This window comes from Pelophylax lessonae, assembly GCF_965119305.1.
Source record: "Pelophylax lessonae genome assembly, chromosome: 12".
Classification (NCBI taxonomy): domain Eukaryota; kingdom Metazoa; phylum Chordata; class Amphibia; order Anura; family Ranidae; genus Pelophylax; species Pelophylax lessonae.
The window spans coordinates 83,883,107-83,900,994 of record NC_138779.1 but is presented as its reverse complement, the minus strand read 5'-3'; the positions used below and the strand labels follow the sequence as shown (position 1 = coordinate 83,900,994).

The window sequence follows — 17,888 nt, the reverse complement described above, 5'->3', positions numbered from 1 at the left end:
GTGCAAATAAGTGCACTCCTGTGACCCACGATAAAAGTATGGCCTAAGGAGATTTGGCCATACTTCTCTTTTTAAAGCACTAGTTAACTCTCGTAAAAAAAAAAAAAAAAAAAAAAATGTTCCACTGCAGGTAAATTTATATAGTACTAGCTTATTATGACATTAGACAGATTTTACTTTAAAGCAATCCCTCCGGCAGCATGCAGTCACCGCCAACAGGGCTTCCATCTTTACCTAGTTTTCTGTCTGAGTTTGCATGTTCTGGCCGCAATGACATCACTCATACGCATGCGAGTCACAAATGCGACAGTGCTCGGAATAGGACTGCACACTTGGGTGTGCCGTTCATCCAGAGCGTATTGCTCATGCGCCGATGACATTACCAGCAGCTACGAATGTAAATATCTCTTAAATGGTGCACCTTTAGGAGATATCCACTGTACTTACAGGTAAGCCTTTTTAAAGGCTTGCCTGTAGTTACACGTACAAAAGCAGACTTTATAAAAGCAGCTGTATGGATTTCTGCCTAAAGTGGTAGTAAAGTCTGTAGTCCACAAACCCAGTGTAATGCAAAAAAAGCAAGCTGTCCAAATCAAGAGGGCAAGAGCATTGTCCACTATGAAGTTTTCCTTGAAGGCTTTAGTCGTCTTTATATCTGAGAGTTTAAAGGGGAATACTCTTCAGAATCTCTCTGGGAAAACAAGCAAATCAGGGTAAATAAACACATTGGTATAGAATTTGCAGATCTCTCTTGTGTGTTAACTCATTACCTCCTCAACCTGTCTCACAATATACAAAACTATGTTGGAGTCCTCCCAATAAAGTGTTTAATGGGGAAGGGAGTAGTAGTTTACGATTTCACCAAGCTCACTTTTTATGTACTGCATTGGATATCTGCAGTGAAATTTTCAGAGACTAAATAATTATCCACCCAATATTCCCAAAAATATTTTACTTCCACCAACAAAACAAATTCCATGTTTTAGTTTACAAGTTTCTATAATTTACCTTTTCCAAGTAAAAAAGCAATTCAACATTCTATTACTTTCCTTATAACATTTCCAACATCCAAAATTTGAATGTGTAAAAACACAAGCACTGGGGAGCTTACAATTTAATCAGCATTACTGGATCACGTTCATTTCTCTTTCGTTCATTGACGGACACAGCTCCTGATCTTCATAACCATTACTGCCCCCTAAAGGAGTAGGACCTGACTATGCCTATGGGCAGTCCCCCTCTCTGCTGTAGCTACTCAGTTTTTTTTCTGCCTAGTCAGGAGTAAGGACCTAGTTCCTTGCTGGGATCTCTGGTCCTGGCAATTTTTTTCTTTTTAGATGGCACTTTTTTTCTCCTGGTTTTTCCTGTGAGATCTACAATCAACTGCTGGACTGGGCGACAGGCTGGATAATCTAGAAATACAATTATAGATGGATCGGCGCTAGTTCATGGGCTGTATCAAGTCTATTCTGAACTTTGTATCCTGGAGTATAAGGGGCACCATAAGAAGGTGAATGCACAAGTCTTCTAGGCAGCCATCAGCAGGTGGGGGGAATGACTGAAGCAATATTCCCAAATATGCAAGAAAAGAAGAAACATAGATTCTTAAAAACTCACATTTTGCATGAGTGTATGATGCCTGAAATAGGGGAGTAAGGAGTCCCTTTGTGAGTCCTGGACGGTGGGTCTTTTGTGCTTCCAGCAGGTTAGGTTTATCGTTTCTTCTCTCCTCTTTGCTTCCTCCGTGGATATGGATGTGTGAGCCGGCTTCCAGGGAGTGAGGATAAAACCGAGGGCTGAACCACACCTTGGACCGCTAACTGCGCCAGTGAGATCACAATAATGCAATGCGTTTCGGAGCATGCAGCCTATGGCTTTGGCCCAAACAGCGCGCTCCTTTGTCAAGCTATGAAGTGAACAAGGCAACAATGATTCCAGTTGAAGTTTCCCTGGTCTTTAGGATCAGGCTGACAGAAAGGAGGAGGCTGTGGCCCGCAATATGTGCACTCTGGGTGGTTCGGCTCTGAGGCCGGTATTGACCATTGTCCTGGTGTCGCAAACTCTGACTGAGTGGTCTAAGCTTTTATGCCGTGACCTGAAGGGAGAACAGCTTCCCCCTGCCTTTGCTGAGCTAGGGGCTGCAGTTTATCTGTGATGCCTCTTTGGATGCGACTCCCCTAGTGGCTCGGGTCTCTGTTTCGGCAGTGGTCCTTTGGCATGTTTTTTGGCTCAAATGCTGGTCTGCGGACCAGACTTCTAAAAAGGACTTGACTGATTTTCCCTTTCAAGGAGATCGCTTGTTTGGAGCTACCCTGGAGTACCTTTCTTCCGCTGGCTATTAAGGGCAAGGAACCTTGTTGTAGATGTGTGCTCTCCTTCTCAGCTCATCAGAAGTTTTTTCGTCCCCAAGGTTCGACTGACATGGGCTTGTAGCCTTGCAGGGCCTCGAAGTCATTCGGTCTGGCTACAAGATCGAGTTTTGCTCTTGTCTCCCGGCAAGGTTCTTTCCTTCCAAATTGCACCTGTCCCCAGACCACCTACAGGGTCTGTTTCGGGGCGGTACAAGACCTGTTGCTTCAAGGGGTGATTTTTCAGAGTTCGGAACTTTTTAAGGGTTTTTACTCAAGCTGGTTTACAGTTCCCAGGAAGGAAGGCAAGGTGCGTCCAATCCTGGACCTCAAGGCTGAACTGCTTTGTGCGGGTGCAGAAGTTCAGAATGGAGTCCATTCACACTGTGGTGGCATCCCTTCGTCAAGGGGATTTTCTTGTCTCTATCAACATCAAGGATGCTTCCCTTCACACTCCAATATGTGCCATTCATCAGCGTTTTCTCCCCTTTGCCGTGGGAGAGGAGCATTATCAGTTTGTGGCTTTACCCTTTAGTCTCTCCTCTGCTCCTCCGGTCTTCACAAAATTGTTAGCCCCGGTGCTAGCTTTGTTGCGCCAAGGGGGGATCGCGGTACTGGGCTACTTGGAGGACTTCTACTGCTCTGGTGGCCAACCTGGAAATCACCATACAAACTCTGCAGCAGTTTGAAATACTTACCTTAGAAGGAAGCCTCGCAGTGCCGCCCGCTCACCTGTCTCATGGGTCACATGTTCGGTCACCCTTCTTCCGGGTTTGCAGCATCCGGCCATCTGATTGGCTGGAGCTGCGATGACGTCACTCCCGTGCATGCGCGCGGGAGTCGACGGTCACGGCACGGGGCTCTGAAGGAACGGCACAAGCGGTCGTTCCTTCAGAGCGCATGCGCCAGTGATGTCACTGGCTGCATGCAAAGTAAATATCTCCTAAACTGTACATGTTTAGGAGATATTTACAGTACCTATAGGTAAGTCTTATCATAGGCTTACCTATAGGTACAAGTTGCAGAGGAGGGTTTACTTCCTCTTTAACAGGTAAAGGACAAAGTAGATAAAAGCATATATAGCAGGGGAGAGAATATAGGTATCATAATAGTGAGAATATATAGCAGGGGAGAGAATATATGTATCATAATAGTGAGAATCGTAGAAGCAGTAGGTGGTGAGTAAACATGAATACAGTTTTTCCGTATGAAACGTGGTAAAAAGCATAAAAAATATACTGGAAAGCGCATATCCTCATTTGAAATGGAGAAAAGAAAGGAAAAACGCATCAAAAATACCCTGGAAAGCGAATATCCTCAATTGAGATGAAGGGGAAAAATGCACTGGAACGCATCAGAATTTGGCATGTAGATATGCATCCAAAATGCAGAAATTGTGGCGTGAACTGACCTCAAAGGGATTTTTGTTTATTGTGCCTGTTTCAATATGAAATAGGTACTATATATTCCTCTGTGGTCTTCACTCATAGAGCTGTTACTTTTCTTTCTCTGTGCACGTTTTCATTTCTTTGTATTGCCAGTATCCCAAGGCCTTTGGAAAAACAACGATGGCAAACAATTTCAATGCAAATGAAAATGAATAACAATATTGTACAAACACAGAGCTTCATCTGTCTCTGCAGAGGAGGTGTAGCAGTTTTGGCTAAGCAAGGCCAGAACAGTGATTTTCTGTCAGATCTACAAATGGACCAAATGAACAGGACTAATGATGTATCTATTTCTTGTTGTGCTACTATCAATAAGCTTCAGCTTTGCTCAGTAGTTAACGTGGGGTGTAATCTTGAAGCAGCAGGACCCTGATGTAGGGTATCTATACCATAATATTTAAAGTGAATCTGACCTGCCTAAAACATTTCTAAGGTAATAACAGGGATAATGATGCATGCAACCAGCAATGTTTGTATTCCGACTGATCCCTGTGAAGCCCCTTAGATCCCAGCTCCTGGATGTAAACCACGTCTTGGTGCTAAGCCTGGCCTTCTAACTTTCAGCTGTCAGTTGACCATGGCTGTTCTGCCCATTTAGCTTCAAGCAATTTAAAGTTTACATACAAGGGATAAATTGACTGTCATTATTTGAAGAGTAATAAGAAGCACTCCCTCCAAACAGAATGTTTTTTACTGACTTGTGTCATTGAGCATCGCTGTCTTGTAAAGATAATATGTTGAAAATCTTTTGCATTCAATGCTTTGGGAGTTTCAGACGCCTTTGTGCTTTCATCTGTTGTGTCCTGGAATTCAGCAAGTATAGAGTTGAAATCAATAACTGTGCTAAACTTTCAAAAGATTCTTATTTCTGTTCAGCAAGTGCTTTGATTCAGGCACACCAGCCAGAAAGCATAGCCAGATTGGTCGCCTCACTCTTATGAACTGCTGTTTAGTAGTAGGGCTTGCTCATTTTCCTGCTAACTGGAGGAGATCAGCCATTAACACAATCTGTCCTCCTGTCAACACACTCCAAGAGTTAGATTGACAGCACCATGCAATATGGTAGCGCTTAACTCCGTGCTAGCCCTCCCTCTCCCAGTCTGAGCTTTGCTGTGCAGGGGATTATAGATGAAAAATACATTCACATTTGTATTTTTGCTTGTTCAATTTTCCTTTAAAATTAAAGTGTGTCACAATGCACTGTACATTTCATGTCAACATGTTTTTATGGTGATTTCATAGGAAACGAAGTCAGGTAGAATTGACCCTTCATTATTTTGTTTACCTCTTTAGTTGCAGGCTGTTTAAAAAAAACTGTAGCTATATTTGTTTGTCCAAGTGCCTTTTAAAATTGAGCTGTCAGTGACAGCTGTGGTCCTGCACTAAGCCCAGAAGTTGAATCCATTAGATCATGCTTTTGAACTGTATTTAAAGGGGGAGTGCCGTGAAACAATCTGCGACATTACTGGTACTTCCTATGAGCGGCAACAGCCATCTTTTAATAGGGCAGAGCGGATCGAGCCAGTTATCTCTTGCTTGCTGAGAACCCTGAGCTATACCGTAGATCAGTATTTTAAATGATTTAATGCTATAGAGGTGATTGGAAGGATTGGATCTGGCCTCCTTTGAGGGGTATCCAGAGGGGTATCCAGACCCCCTTATAAAGAAAAATATGTAAAAACGCACTAAAAAAAATACATGTACAAAAAATACATGTACAAGCGCGAATATAAAATGCCTCTGCTCTATTTAATACCAGGTCCCAACAAACACTGCTAGGTAACATTTGTGTTTACTGAATATGCTATGTTCAGAAATTTGCACTCAAAATGCTGCTGTGCTATTTTTGTGTCCACTCAAATCAGACTTGATCCTATATTTGTGGTAACATTTTACACAAACCAATGATTTTTTTCCTTTGTGTGTTGCAATGCAGCTTTGAAAAGATGCTCTCCTAAATTACAAAGTAAGCTTTACTGTTTTACCCTGTTACATAAAAATCACAGTTCTTTGATAACCATTGTGTCAGAATACCTTAACAATTTTTGGGGTAAAAGTTGATTTACTAAAGGAAAATATACTGTGCACTACAAGTGCAGTTTCTCCAGAGCTTAGTAAATGAGGTAAAGCTTCAGTTTGAAAAGAGTACTTAACCACTTAAGCCCCGGAGGATTTGGCTGCTAAACGACCAGAGGGTATTTTGCGATTCGGCACTGCGTGACTTTAACGGACAATTGCGCGGTCGTGCGACGCTGTACCTAAACGAATTTGGCGTCCTTTTTTTCCCACAAACAGAGCTTTCTTTTGGCGGTATTTGATCACCTGTGCGATTTTTTGATCACGCGCTATAAACAAAAAAAGAGCGTAAATTTTGCAAAAATAGCAATATTTTTCCCTTTTTTTATATGAAATTCCCCCAAAAAAAAATGTAAAAATCAAAATTTTTTAATATTTTCGGCCAATTTGTTTTATGCTACCTATGTTTGGTAAAAAAAATCGCAAAAAGCGTATTTTGATTGGTTTGCGCAAAAGTTATTGCGTTTACTAACAAAGGGAAAGATTTTTGTCATTTTTGTTGTTTTTTTTTTTTTAACGCGTAATGGCGGCGATCTGCGATTTTTTTTGCGGTACTGCGACATTGCGGCGGAAAGATCGGACCCTTGACTGACATTTTTGACACTTTTGGGGTTACCAGTGACATTTCTACAGTAATCAGTGCTATATATATGCACTGTTACTGTAAAAATACACTGGTAGTGAAGGGGTTAACTTTATTTGAGAGGGAGGGGCTGTGTGTGTCCCTAGGGGCGTGATTCTAACTGTGATTGGCTGTGGCTTCAACTGTATGCAGAGTGATCAATGGATCTACATAGTAGATCCATGTGATCAGCTCTCATACAGAGAGGAGAATGACAGGCAGCTTGTTTACACAAGCTGCCTGACTTTCTCCCTCTCCCCCGCCGATCGCAGAGTGGCCGGCGGCGATCGGGTCCGCCGGTCACACGCGCGGGGGGGTCCGTGACCACGCGGGAGCGGGAGCGCGCCTCCGGCGGCGCGCGCTCGCTCCCTAAACCCTCACAGGCGAGCGACGTAGACCTACGTCACTTTGCCTGTGAGGGGCTGACCGCCGCCGTAGATAGTCGTGCGGCGGTCGGCAAGTGGATAATCACATGCAAGGAAAATAAAAAAACAGCATTTTTTTTCTTGTACGTGATTTAAATGATAGAAATCAGCAGAGCTTCCCCTTTTCTCTTACGTCCTCTGACGGTCGTCGCCCACTCATACAGTCTTCACCAATGGGTATTGACCTCTAATCCATAGGAGCAAGCTAGGCATAAGACTTGTTAAAAACAAAGTAATTTACATAGACACACCTATGGGGGCTGTCCCACTGGTCCAATACCCCCATGCTATCAGCCATTCCAACTCAGTTTGTGTTGTCTTTGGTGAAGACTGTATGAGTGCGCGGCGACTGTCAGAGAACGTAAGAGAAAACTGCATTTTTGTAAAATCTTACCGTAAAATTCCTTTCTCTGAGTCCTCTGACAGTCGCCGCCCCCGCCCCTCTATTTGGGGTTCTTTGGACTTGAACTGCTTGCTACCTAACTGAGCTGGGATGGCTGATAGCAGGGGGGTATTGGACCAGTGGGACAGCTCCCATAGGTGTGTCTATGTAAATTACTTTGTTTTTAACAAGTCTTATGCCTAGCTTGCTCCAATGGATAAGAGGTCAATACCCATTGGTGAAGACTGTATGAGTGGGCGGCGACTGTCAGAGGACTCGGAGAAAGGAATTTTACGGTAAGATTTTACAAAAATTCCGTTATTTCAGAGCTTTCCCTTATTTCAGAGCTTCCCCTCATTTCAGAGCTTCCAATGCAATTGAAGCGAAAAGTATATTTGCCTTTAGTAAATCAACCTCTAAGTGAAAAAAAAAAAAAAAAAAAAAAAAAAAAAGCTGTTGTGCAATGCTCACCTTCAGTCACTAGATGTCTCCATGTTCTCTGTTGTGCAATGCTCACCTTCAGTCACTAGATGTCTCCATGTTCTCTGTTGTGCAATGCTCACCTTCAGTCACTAGATATCTTCATGTTCTCTGTTGTGCAATGCTCACCTTCAGTCACTAGATGTCTCCATGTTCTCTGTTGTGCAATGCTCACCTTCAGTCACTAGATGTCTCCAGGTTCTCTGTTGTGCAATGCTCACCTTCAGTCACTAGATGTCTCCATGTTCTCTGTTGTGCAATGCTCACCTTCAGTCACTAGATGTCTCCATGTTCTCTGAGCCCAAACTATCATGGACACACCTCCTGGGGGTGCATCTGACAGCCTGTGCTCAGAGCACTGCTACACTGAATGGTGCTCACATGTCATTAAATGTGGCATGTGTGTACTTTGATATGGGGTGACACTGTCACTGCACTGTCAGCCTGTCACGTGACCATTAGATGGATACTACAAGTGGCCTTTGCAACACACTTTCATGTCCAGCATATGATGTGTGAATGCTGTGATCCCAGCTTGTGTGACACCACGCACCCTAGAGAGTGGAAAGAGGAACTAATATTTAAAAACATGTCACTGGATTTACACTTTAGTATGGGAAGTCTGTAGACTTTTATAAAAAAAAAAAGTAGATCCATTACAACAAATAAAATCTCCACCCATCAGGTTTAGCCCTGATCTAAATGTCAGCAGCCATGGCACAATATTCTGTAAATGTTTGCACAGATCACCAATGTACATACAATCACAGGGCAGTATTTGTGCTGACATGTGGAGATGAAACTTGGAGTTGTATTGTTACAATCTCGCTCATTGACAGCTGTGGGTGGCTATTGGGGTTTTTTCTTGCTCTGTAATTCCCACTTTAGTGGACTGAGCTTCTTTAGTTTTTTTTTCTAATCACAGGGTTCCTCCTTGTTTCACTGGCCAGCTACTGAAAGGATCTCAGTGTTATAGCTTTCCCCAGTTATGTCACTCCTTCCATTTCATACAGCAGTTACGTGTTCCTCAGACTGGTGTAATAATGTTTTCCTACATGGGAGTCTCCCGAGGATGTGTTGTTGCCCTGTGTGTGTGTGTGTATGAGGGCCCTGCAGACAGTAACACGGCTGGCATTGGAACATCCCGCCCACTGCCTATGAGCATCTCGCTCTCTGTAGTTTGTAGTGCACAGAAAAAGGCTTTTGTCGCCTCAGCACTGCCTGTCCTCTACCTTCACACCGAGGGAGCGAGAGAGAGAGAGGGGGAGGAGATAGGTGGGGAGCCCTGGCTGCTTTGTGCATGGGGTGCTCAACACAGAGACCAGCCGAGATGCTCACACAATGCACCAGCTGTTACTTTTGGATGTATGCATCCTTTTAAAGGTGATCCTTTTTTTTCCTTTCTCTGTATCTGTTTCATCCTCATTGCCTTCTGCTGAGAATTAATCTTGTTTTCATTTTCACTGGAGATTTGATGAAACTTCATTCAGGATTCCTCCCCAGTGATGCACAGGCGACGTTAACCCGTTAGCTGCGTTGTTAAAATGGTTAACTCTTTCTTGACTGGAAGATTTTTTTTTTTTACTGGTGGCTTTTAGTAGTACACGTGACCAAATGTACATGCTGTTTGATACATACTGGCAAAGCCAATTGTGCGCCTAATGTTTTTTGTTTTGATTAAATGATGGTGGTTTTTAAAATGTATCCAATTGATTTATTTTTTTTTGGTTTAGATTATCAGAATTTGGATTGCTGCTTTAATAAAATACAATTTAATACAGAACTGCTTTATGTATATGGTGTCAGACTCTACATATTTCACCTCCCCTTTGGTGTCTCCCCCAGTGTAATCTGTCGGTGGCAGCCCTCTGAAGTTTGTTTGTGCCAGGTGCATAGCTGGTGGCACCAGCTTCAGTGTTTCTGGGGCATCCATGCCATGTTTTCTTGTGTGCCTCAGCTGTTCAATGCAGCCTCCCATGAGACTGAGCCACCCATGCCTGGATACACAGGGCAGAGACGTCTAAACGGCCTTCCATTAAATATTTGAATGCCATCCCTTTTCTTTTATATACGATTTGTCTGTTACATGCAGCTCCTGATCCTGCCTTTTGTCCTTGATATCTAATCGTGAAACAGCAGCATTCGTTAATAAAAGAAGAGCAGAGGGGGGAAGGAGGGTGGTTGCCACAGGGGAATGTTTCCCTCTAACGCACGCTTCAATTTAAGAAACAGAAAAAAAAAATCACTTTTTCTTGGGATGGTAAAAAAAGAGAATCCTCTTAGTGAGTAATGTGTGTGGATGAAGCCTGAGAGCTGTCCACTGATGCATTGCCGTGTGCAAGTGGGTGAGTGTATGTGTGATGCAGACAAGTCAGCATTCCACCTCTGTAGCTGCTGTGCCTTGTGGTTCTGCTTTGCAATCACAGATTGTTGAAAGACATTCAGATAGCGCTCGTGTCTCAGGCGTGCATGTGGATGTGGCTGAATTGTCAAGCTTGAGAGATCTTGGAGAGAAAAAAGGGTCTTTTCAGTGTTATTGATCAAAGAATCGAGTCTCTCAGCATCGCTATGGAGAAGGGATGCTGCCGATAAGGAATATTAAAGCAAGGAATGTATCCCAAGAAATCTGATGGTATGTTAGCAAGGCCCTCTTTTTTTTACAGGGATTTTAAGATCGGAGGCTGCGTCTAAACTGTTTGCTTCCTAGAAGGATGCTACTACCTGGTATTTGATAACAGATGATCTTTTTCCTCTTAGATAAGTGCATGGCTCCGTTCTGTATCTTCTGCAATGCTGTAAATGAGCAGACTCTTGGATGCCTTTACATAAGGAGTTTTTCTTGTGTGCTGCTGGAATCGAGATATTCCTTTGCCATACCTGTGATTTCTTGATTAGCCTCTTTGTCCAGTTCATTTGATCCATGTCAGTTGCCTTGTTTTATCAGCTCTGCTTGCTTTTTTTGTTTTTGTTGTTACTTTATTTTGGATAAAAATTGTTTTGTCCCTTTCTATCTGTAAATTGGTTAATGCTTTTATGTGTCAGATTGCTGGAACATACTGCACTTTGTGATGGTATGTGACAGAGGGTGGGTATAGGATATGTGATCATCCTCCTACATGCATACAGACACTACAGATTAATAGCTTAATGGCACGGTATAGCTGTGCCCGCAGTGCCTCATACTTACGTTGTTTTGATACAGTTATTTAAAGGGATTATACCCGAATCTGACTAGGCAGATTGGTGTTTTTGCACTTTCTATAGCACCCCTATGTAACCTGGATTAGAAAAATAGTTTTCAGTGCATGCCAGCATAGTGAATAGTGATTTGCACTGTCTGGTTTATGACTGATGGTGAACCACTCCTATGAGATTTTCTGTCTGAATCAAAGCTGGTATGGCTTTAAAATAATGTCATCAGTTCTGGCGTCTTCATGGGCAACGCATTTGGGGAAGAAAATAAGCATCATGGTCACGGGCCTTCTACTGGGCAACTGACTTGCTGAGTTTTCCTGCATTTCTGCAGTGTTTACATATAAAAGTATTGTAGTTGTGTTGGCCATTTATTTATGAACAAATATATGTTGCAAAACAATAAAAACATATCAATGTAAATGTTTGTTTATTGCAGAATGCAATAGGAAAGTGCGCAATACGGTAACCCATAGCAACCATAATTCATTTTCTTAGTGTAAAACTGTCGAAAATTGTAACAAGTGTTTTTTCATATTCTTCTCAACCATTGTTTTAGCCTTGTTTTCTTGTATACATGGAAGATAAAAAGATTTTTTGCTATGGTTGACTGAATGGCCTGTTTTAATATCTTATTTTCTGTGTATGCATATTTTATTAACCTCTTTGGAGCCATCCAGATTTGTTTAAAAAGACATTGGCTGTAAATATTAGCAGAGCTGTAGTTTGTTTAGGTTATATATATATTGTATGTGAGGATGTTTAGAATATGCATATTTTGTTGTTGTTGTGCATTGTCTGACACCCCCCCCTCCCCTTCCTTACTGCCACACTAATTAAGAGGTGGGGAGAGGGGGTCATTTGGATCATGTGATCACACCAGCAGCCATTCCAAGGTCATGCTCTTCCTTTGATGCCAATTTGCTAAGATCTTCCCAGCTGTGTGACCTTCTTGTGTAACAAGCTGCAAGTTGTATACTTGTTTATACCTTTACCATACTTTTATATCTTACATCTTGAGATACCTAAATAATTGTAATAATAATTATGCACTTAAAACAGTGTCTGCCGGCTAAATATTTATTTACTTATATTTGGGATAAAAAGATTGGGTGTAGCAGGCCTTGATGCTGAAAACGAGTTCAACAGCATGGAGTTTTGGGAAGTCTCTGGGCATCAGAAACATTTCGCTAATAAATTAGAACACAGGTATTGTGTGAACATTTTATTCATGTATATTAGATTGTTATGGAAACAACAACGCTAAGCTGGTTTTCATTTAGTATGTCCGAGATCTCAGGAGTGAGGTTGTATTTAAAGAACGCATGTGCATTCTTTTGTATAAGTTAAGAACATTATAAGTGTGCATCTAGTTTGCTATGCCTACAAGGACATTTGGTGTAATCCTTTACCTGATTCATGTGCATCACTATGGGATCCCTATCTCTTATAAATAAAAAGGTTCTTGGCTTCTGCTTGACTTGCAGCTAACCTCAAACATCTAACAGTCCAATGTGAAAATGTTCAGCAGAGGCTCCCTTATTTGACAGTTGAATTGTGGAGGCGGACTTTACCTTGAAGAAAAGGCGAGGCTTGGCTTTAGGTTGAGCATAAGTTAAGGCCCTATGTATGGTAAGAGTTTCACAGAAGCCAAACGGAAGATTGCAGTCTCTCAGCAAGGTGCCTGAACTTTGTCAGAATTGTCACTTGGTGCATATTGATATACCTGACAGGTTTGCTCTAACATTATTATAATACAGGATTTATGTATAGCCTTAGTTTGCACAGCGCTTTAAAAAGTAAAGGGAGACAGTATGTAGTTACAATACATTTAAGGCAAGAGTGTAAGGAGGGTCTTGGTTGTAGGCTGGTGATGGACAAATACCCCTGCCAGGGTATTGCATCAGAAAACAGTGCTGTTCAACCAGCAGGCTACTTCAACTAAAGTTGTTTGAACCATTGTCTTCTAACAAGCACATAGGTGTTTACAGGGCCATAAACTAACTGCTCAAATTTCGACCAAGCCAGCAAAGATTGAACAAAATGCATGCAGAGTATGGCCAGCCTTATAGATTTCAGGGATACGTTTGACTTACAAATGCTAGAACTTTATTTTCAGTAACAGGCCAGCTGTAAAATAAAGAATTCTTATAACAAATGATTTTGCATAATGCAGCAGTATCCATCTTGGGTATTTATAGACATTTGGAGATATGGATGGGGAGAAGAGAGGGAGAGGCAACCTGGTGTGTATAACATCGATTCTGCTTTAAAGATTTCTGTCATATTACAGGATTGAGGTGGTGATCTTCAGCTGGCACAAACAGTGCTCATTGAAAAGTGATAAAATCCGCTATCTACAATAACAGATACAGGGGAACATACTATATTCTTCTTGCTGAATATGTAAAATGTTTTTAATTGACAGACTCTGTGACTGGCTTGAACTTGGATAAATTCTTCAAAACAGATTTTTTTACCCCCTTCCTGCCCAGGCCAATTTTCAGCTTTCAACGTTGTCATATTTTGAATGACAATTGTGCGGTCATGCAATGCTGTACTCAAACAAAATTATTATTATTTTTTTTTTGAGACAGAGCTTTCTTTTGGTTGTATTTAATCACCACTAAGCCCCGGTTCACACTTGTGCGAGTGCGGGGTTCGCATGTAATGTCGGAGCGCACTGCTCCTTCACATGCGATCGACTGTGCGGTGCGAGTTTAGCCATACACTTTGTATGGCTAAATTCGCACCCGCACCCGCAGCAAACTCGCACAGGACCCTTTTTGGCAGCCGCATCAGGATCGGATCGCACAGCGGTTCACACTTGTGCGATCCGATCCTGTGCGAACTGCAAGATCGCACTGCGATATGCGATCAATCTGGGGGTGTCGTTAAGATTACATTGACACTCCCAGCGTATCGCATATGGCAGTGTGAACTGCCGGGGGTGCGTGTGCGATGCGGGAACAGGCTGCGGATTCGCAGCCTTCCCGCATCGCATAAGTGTGAACCGGACCTACGTTTTTTTTTTTTTTTTTTTCCTAAACAAAAAAAGACTGAAAATTTGTGAAAAAATAAAAGCTTATTTTTTTTTTATAAATAAGTAATTTTTCTCCTTTTACTGACGTGTGCTGATGGGGCTGCACTGACTGGCACTGACAGGCACTGATGAGGAGGCGCTGATATACAGCACTGATATGCAGCCTTTATGGGCACTGATAGGTGGCAATGATGAGCACTAATACCCCCCTTAATTTTGCCTTGTACTTCAGTTAAGCCGGCCATAGATAGTGTAAATCTCAGCCAGTTCAGCATGGATCAGCGGATATTCGATCCATCTATGGGCAGGTTGATTATACCAAAACAATCCATCAATTGACTTGGGTACAACCAGCATATCGGATTTCCAGAATGCACTTGTTGCCAGTGGCTATATCCGCAAGTAATATTCGTTGTTTGCCCAGCAGGGACAGCTCAGCGGGAGGGATTCCCTCATCAACACTGTGTTGATGGGGGAATCAAGTGATTTATGAAATAATCTATGGCAGTGTTTCTCAACCTTATTACCGTGGAGGAATCCTTGGCAAAAAAGTCAGATCTCGGGAACCCTTAAAAAAAAAAAAAAAAAAAGTTTAGATCTAGAGCTCATGGAACATTGGATCTGATAAGCAAACTGTAGATATAACCACAATTATTGTAGAAGTAGCTTTAAATAATATAATAAATATTAGAGCTCACCTGACACCAACATTATAGTGTGAACATGACAAATAGAAATAGATAGCTAGTCAAATTTGCACACATTTTCCATCAGTTTTTTTGCACATGTGCTGTGAAAATGAGGCCTTACTGAACTTGAACAAACCTCCCAAATATCGTTCTAAATACATGCATAAGAATTGATGGAAAATGTTGCAGATTTGACCTGCATAGCATACTTTGGTCTTATTCACATCATGCACAGAGACATGCATTTTCCTAATGTAGGTCTCTGCAAGGACATAAAGAAAACAACTGATTTCTATGTGCCCTGTTCACAATGTTGGTGTAATTTGAGCATTTTTCTCTACAGAAACATGCATACATGTTGCATATTTCTGCACAGAAAAAATACGCACATGATGCCAATATTGTTTTCAATGTGCACTGACAGCGAGTACTATCAATGCGCATTGATACCTGGTGCCTCCTCTATAGTTCCAGCTCCTCTGAGCCTGTGGGGGTGATGCCAAGAGGAGTGCTGACAGTGGGAGCACATGGCTGAATGTTGCAGGAGGTGAAACCCTGTGTATGGTAGCAACTGAATGCAGACTGCAGAGGGGGGAGCAGAGCGCAGGTGCCTGTGGCTGGATGAGACTGAATGAATGTAGTAAGAGGTGAAATCATAAAAGCATTATACAATTATAGCATAACAAAAAGCTATTATAATTTCCCCTCCTACTACATTCAGCCTGATCCAGTTGCCCCCCCCCCCTTTAGTGCTGTTAACACAGGATGTCACCTCCTGTTCTCTGCTGCCCCCTCCTCCCTTCCCCTCCGCAGTCTGCATTCACCCCTTCTGTACACAGGAATTCGCCTTCCAGACCAGCCATGTTCTTTCTCTGCTCCCCCCCTCCAAAATGTGCATCACTGCTACCACTCAGACAGGATCTCACCTTCTGATCTGGTGCTCCCCACCTCCATAGTTCTCAATTCTCATCTCTCTTCACAGTTCCCACTCTGTGCTCCCCTCCTCCATGGTCTCCTTTCTTGGCTCCCCACCTCCATGGTCTCCTTTCTCGGCTCCCCGCCTCCATTGTCTCCTTTCTCGGCTCCCCACCTCCATGGTCTTTATTCTCGGCTCCCCGCCTCCATGGTCTTTATTCTCGGCTCCCCGCCTCCATGGTCTTTATTCTCGGCTCCCCGCCTCCATGGTCTTTATTCTTGGCTCCCCGCCTCCGTGGTCTTTATTCTAGGCTCCCTGCCTCCGTGGTCTTTATTCTAGGCTCCCTGCCTCCGTGGTCTTTATTCTAGGCTCCCTGCCTCCGTGGTCTTTATTCTAGGCTCCCTGCCTCCGTGGTTTTTATTCTCGGCTCCCCGCCTCCGTGGTCTTTATTCTCGGCTCCCCGCCTCTGTGGTCTCCTTTCTCGGCTCCCTGCCTCCATGGTCTCCATTCTCGGCTCCCTGCCTCCATTCTCTAAAGTCAGAACTCCCGCTCTCTGCATTTCCTCCTGACTCTGCCTGAGTTTACTGAGCCGGAAATACAGAGAGGGGATCAGGTATCAATACATGCTGACAGTACTCACAGTGCGCATTGGGAACACTGGAAACAACATTGGGAGGATATACATCCGCCACAATGTTGAATCGCTGTGGAACTCCTGGGGACTTGAACCCCAGTTGAGAAACCCTAATCTATGGTCTGTCTTAGATTCTTTCAGTCCATTGTTAAACTACTGTAAAGAAATAGGCTAATTCCCAAAAGAAAGTGTTCTTGTTGCACACTTTTCACATATGAATCATCATCTAAGATTTTAAATAAATGGGGTATATGCTTTAATGCTTGTGTTTGTCATTGGATCTTAAATGATTTATTGATCTTAATTCCAGGAAATCTGTCTACAAGAAACTATAAAAATATAAAGTAGACTGGCTTTGCCATCAAATCAATTTTATATCTGTAATTCTATCAGCTGTTATTCTTCTGCACTTAAAGCGGTATTAAAGGCTAAGTACATAGGATGTGACGTAAGTAACATGCTCCAGCATTACCCCCTGACATTGCATCTATGATCACTGATCACAGGTGCAATACTCTGCAGGCTCCTGCGGGAAAAATATTAAATGCACATTTTATTTTTTCTGCAAAAACGTGCATTTATTTTTTCCCAAAAGATGAACTTATCCTTTAAACCCAAAACTAAAATTGGAATATATTTTGCAGCTTACCAATCCTTGCATGTTTTAGTTCATTTTATTTATTTATTTTTTTTATAATTTTTTTCCCCTCTGTTTTCACTTGGTGATCTGGCCAGTAACACACCTCCTGCACCATTGGACAGCAGCTTTGTGTCAGTCCTGGAAGAGGGGAGTGTTAGATGTACTAGCAGATTTAGATACACTAACAAATTGAAGCCAAACTCCACCTCACACCGCAGTTATACAAGCTGTTTCAGCAACTGTTTTTTTTTCTTTTGGGATAAAGGTTTTACATGAATAAATAAAAGTGGATCATTGTAAACGCACGTGTCAGTAATAAATGGTTTGTCTCCACATTCTTATCTGCTACAATTGAGAGTTTGTTCTGTTGAAAAGCATAATACTGACTGGATCACCAGATTAAAATAAAAGAAAGCAAGCCTAAACAAGAAAACAAACTAAGAATTGGTAAGCTGCAATATAATACCACTTTAAGTAACCAGGGATAGGCGGGTTAGAAATAAAATCTTGGTGGTTACACTGGGCTTATTGTCTCCCACGTTGAGTTTTTATATTGGCTACACAAGCCATTCTAAAGCCCCGTTCACACTGGGGCGATCCGACTTCCCGGGGCGACCTCCGAGCTCCGGAGCGGCCGGCACGGACTTCATAACATTGAAGTCTATGACAGTCGCTCCGGGTCGCCCCAAAGAAGCTCCGGACCATTTTTCTAAGTCGGAGAGACTTGTGTCGCTCCTATTAGAACGGGTCCGCAGCTTCCCTATGGAAGGCGACCTGTGAGGCGACCAGGTCGCCTCACAGGTCGCCCCAGTGTGAACGGGGACTTGTTGTTTTTTTTTTTTTTTAAACCAAACACAATCTTCTCTGACTGACTGATAAAAGTCCTGGTGTGATGGTTCTGGGGGTTAAGCTATGTAAGGGAAAGCAGCCTGGCATTAGTCGCAGGTATGCATGCAATTTGTTTTCCATGAAGGTTAACAAGATGGGATCTTG

General features: G+C 42.6%; 1 protein-coding gene across 3 annotated transcripts in view; it reads left to right on the top strand.

The window, feature by feature from the left end:
* Positions 1 to 17,888, top strand: part of PRKCZ (protein kinase C zeta) — a 572,887-nt gene that overhangs the window by 135,186 nt on the left and 419,813 nt on the right. The window contains exon 1 of one of the 3 annotated variants that reach the window (XM_082273174.1): positions 8,969 to 9,164. The exons of 1 other annotated variant lie outside the window; for it this stretch is intronic. In XM_082273174.1, coding sequence (XP_082129300.1) covers positions 9,149 to 9,164 — 16 coding nt within the window. In that variant the 5' untranslated portion in view covers positions 8,969 to 9,148. Of the gene's footprint in view, positions 1 to 8,968; positions 9,165 to 10,057; positions 10,414 to 17,888 lie in introns of those variants that run through there. One more of the 3 variants, XM_082273175.1, reaches the window with a different exon arrangement.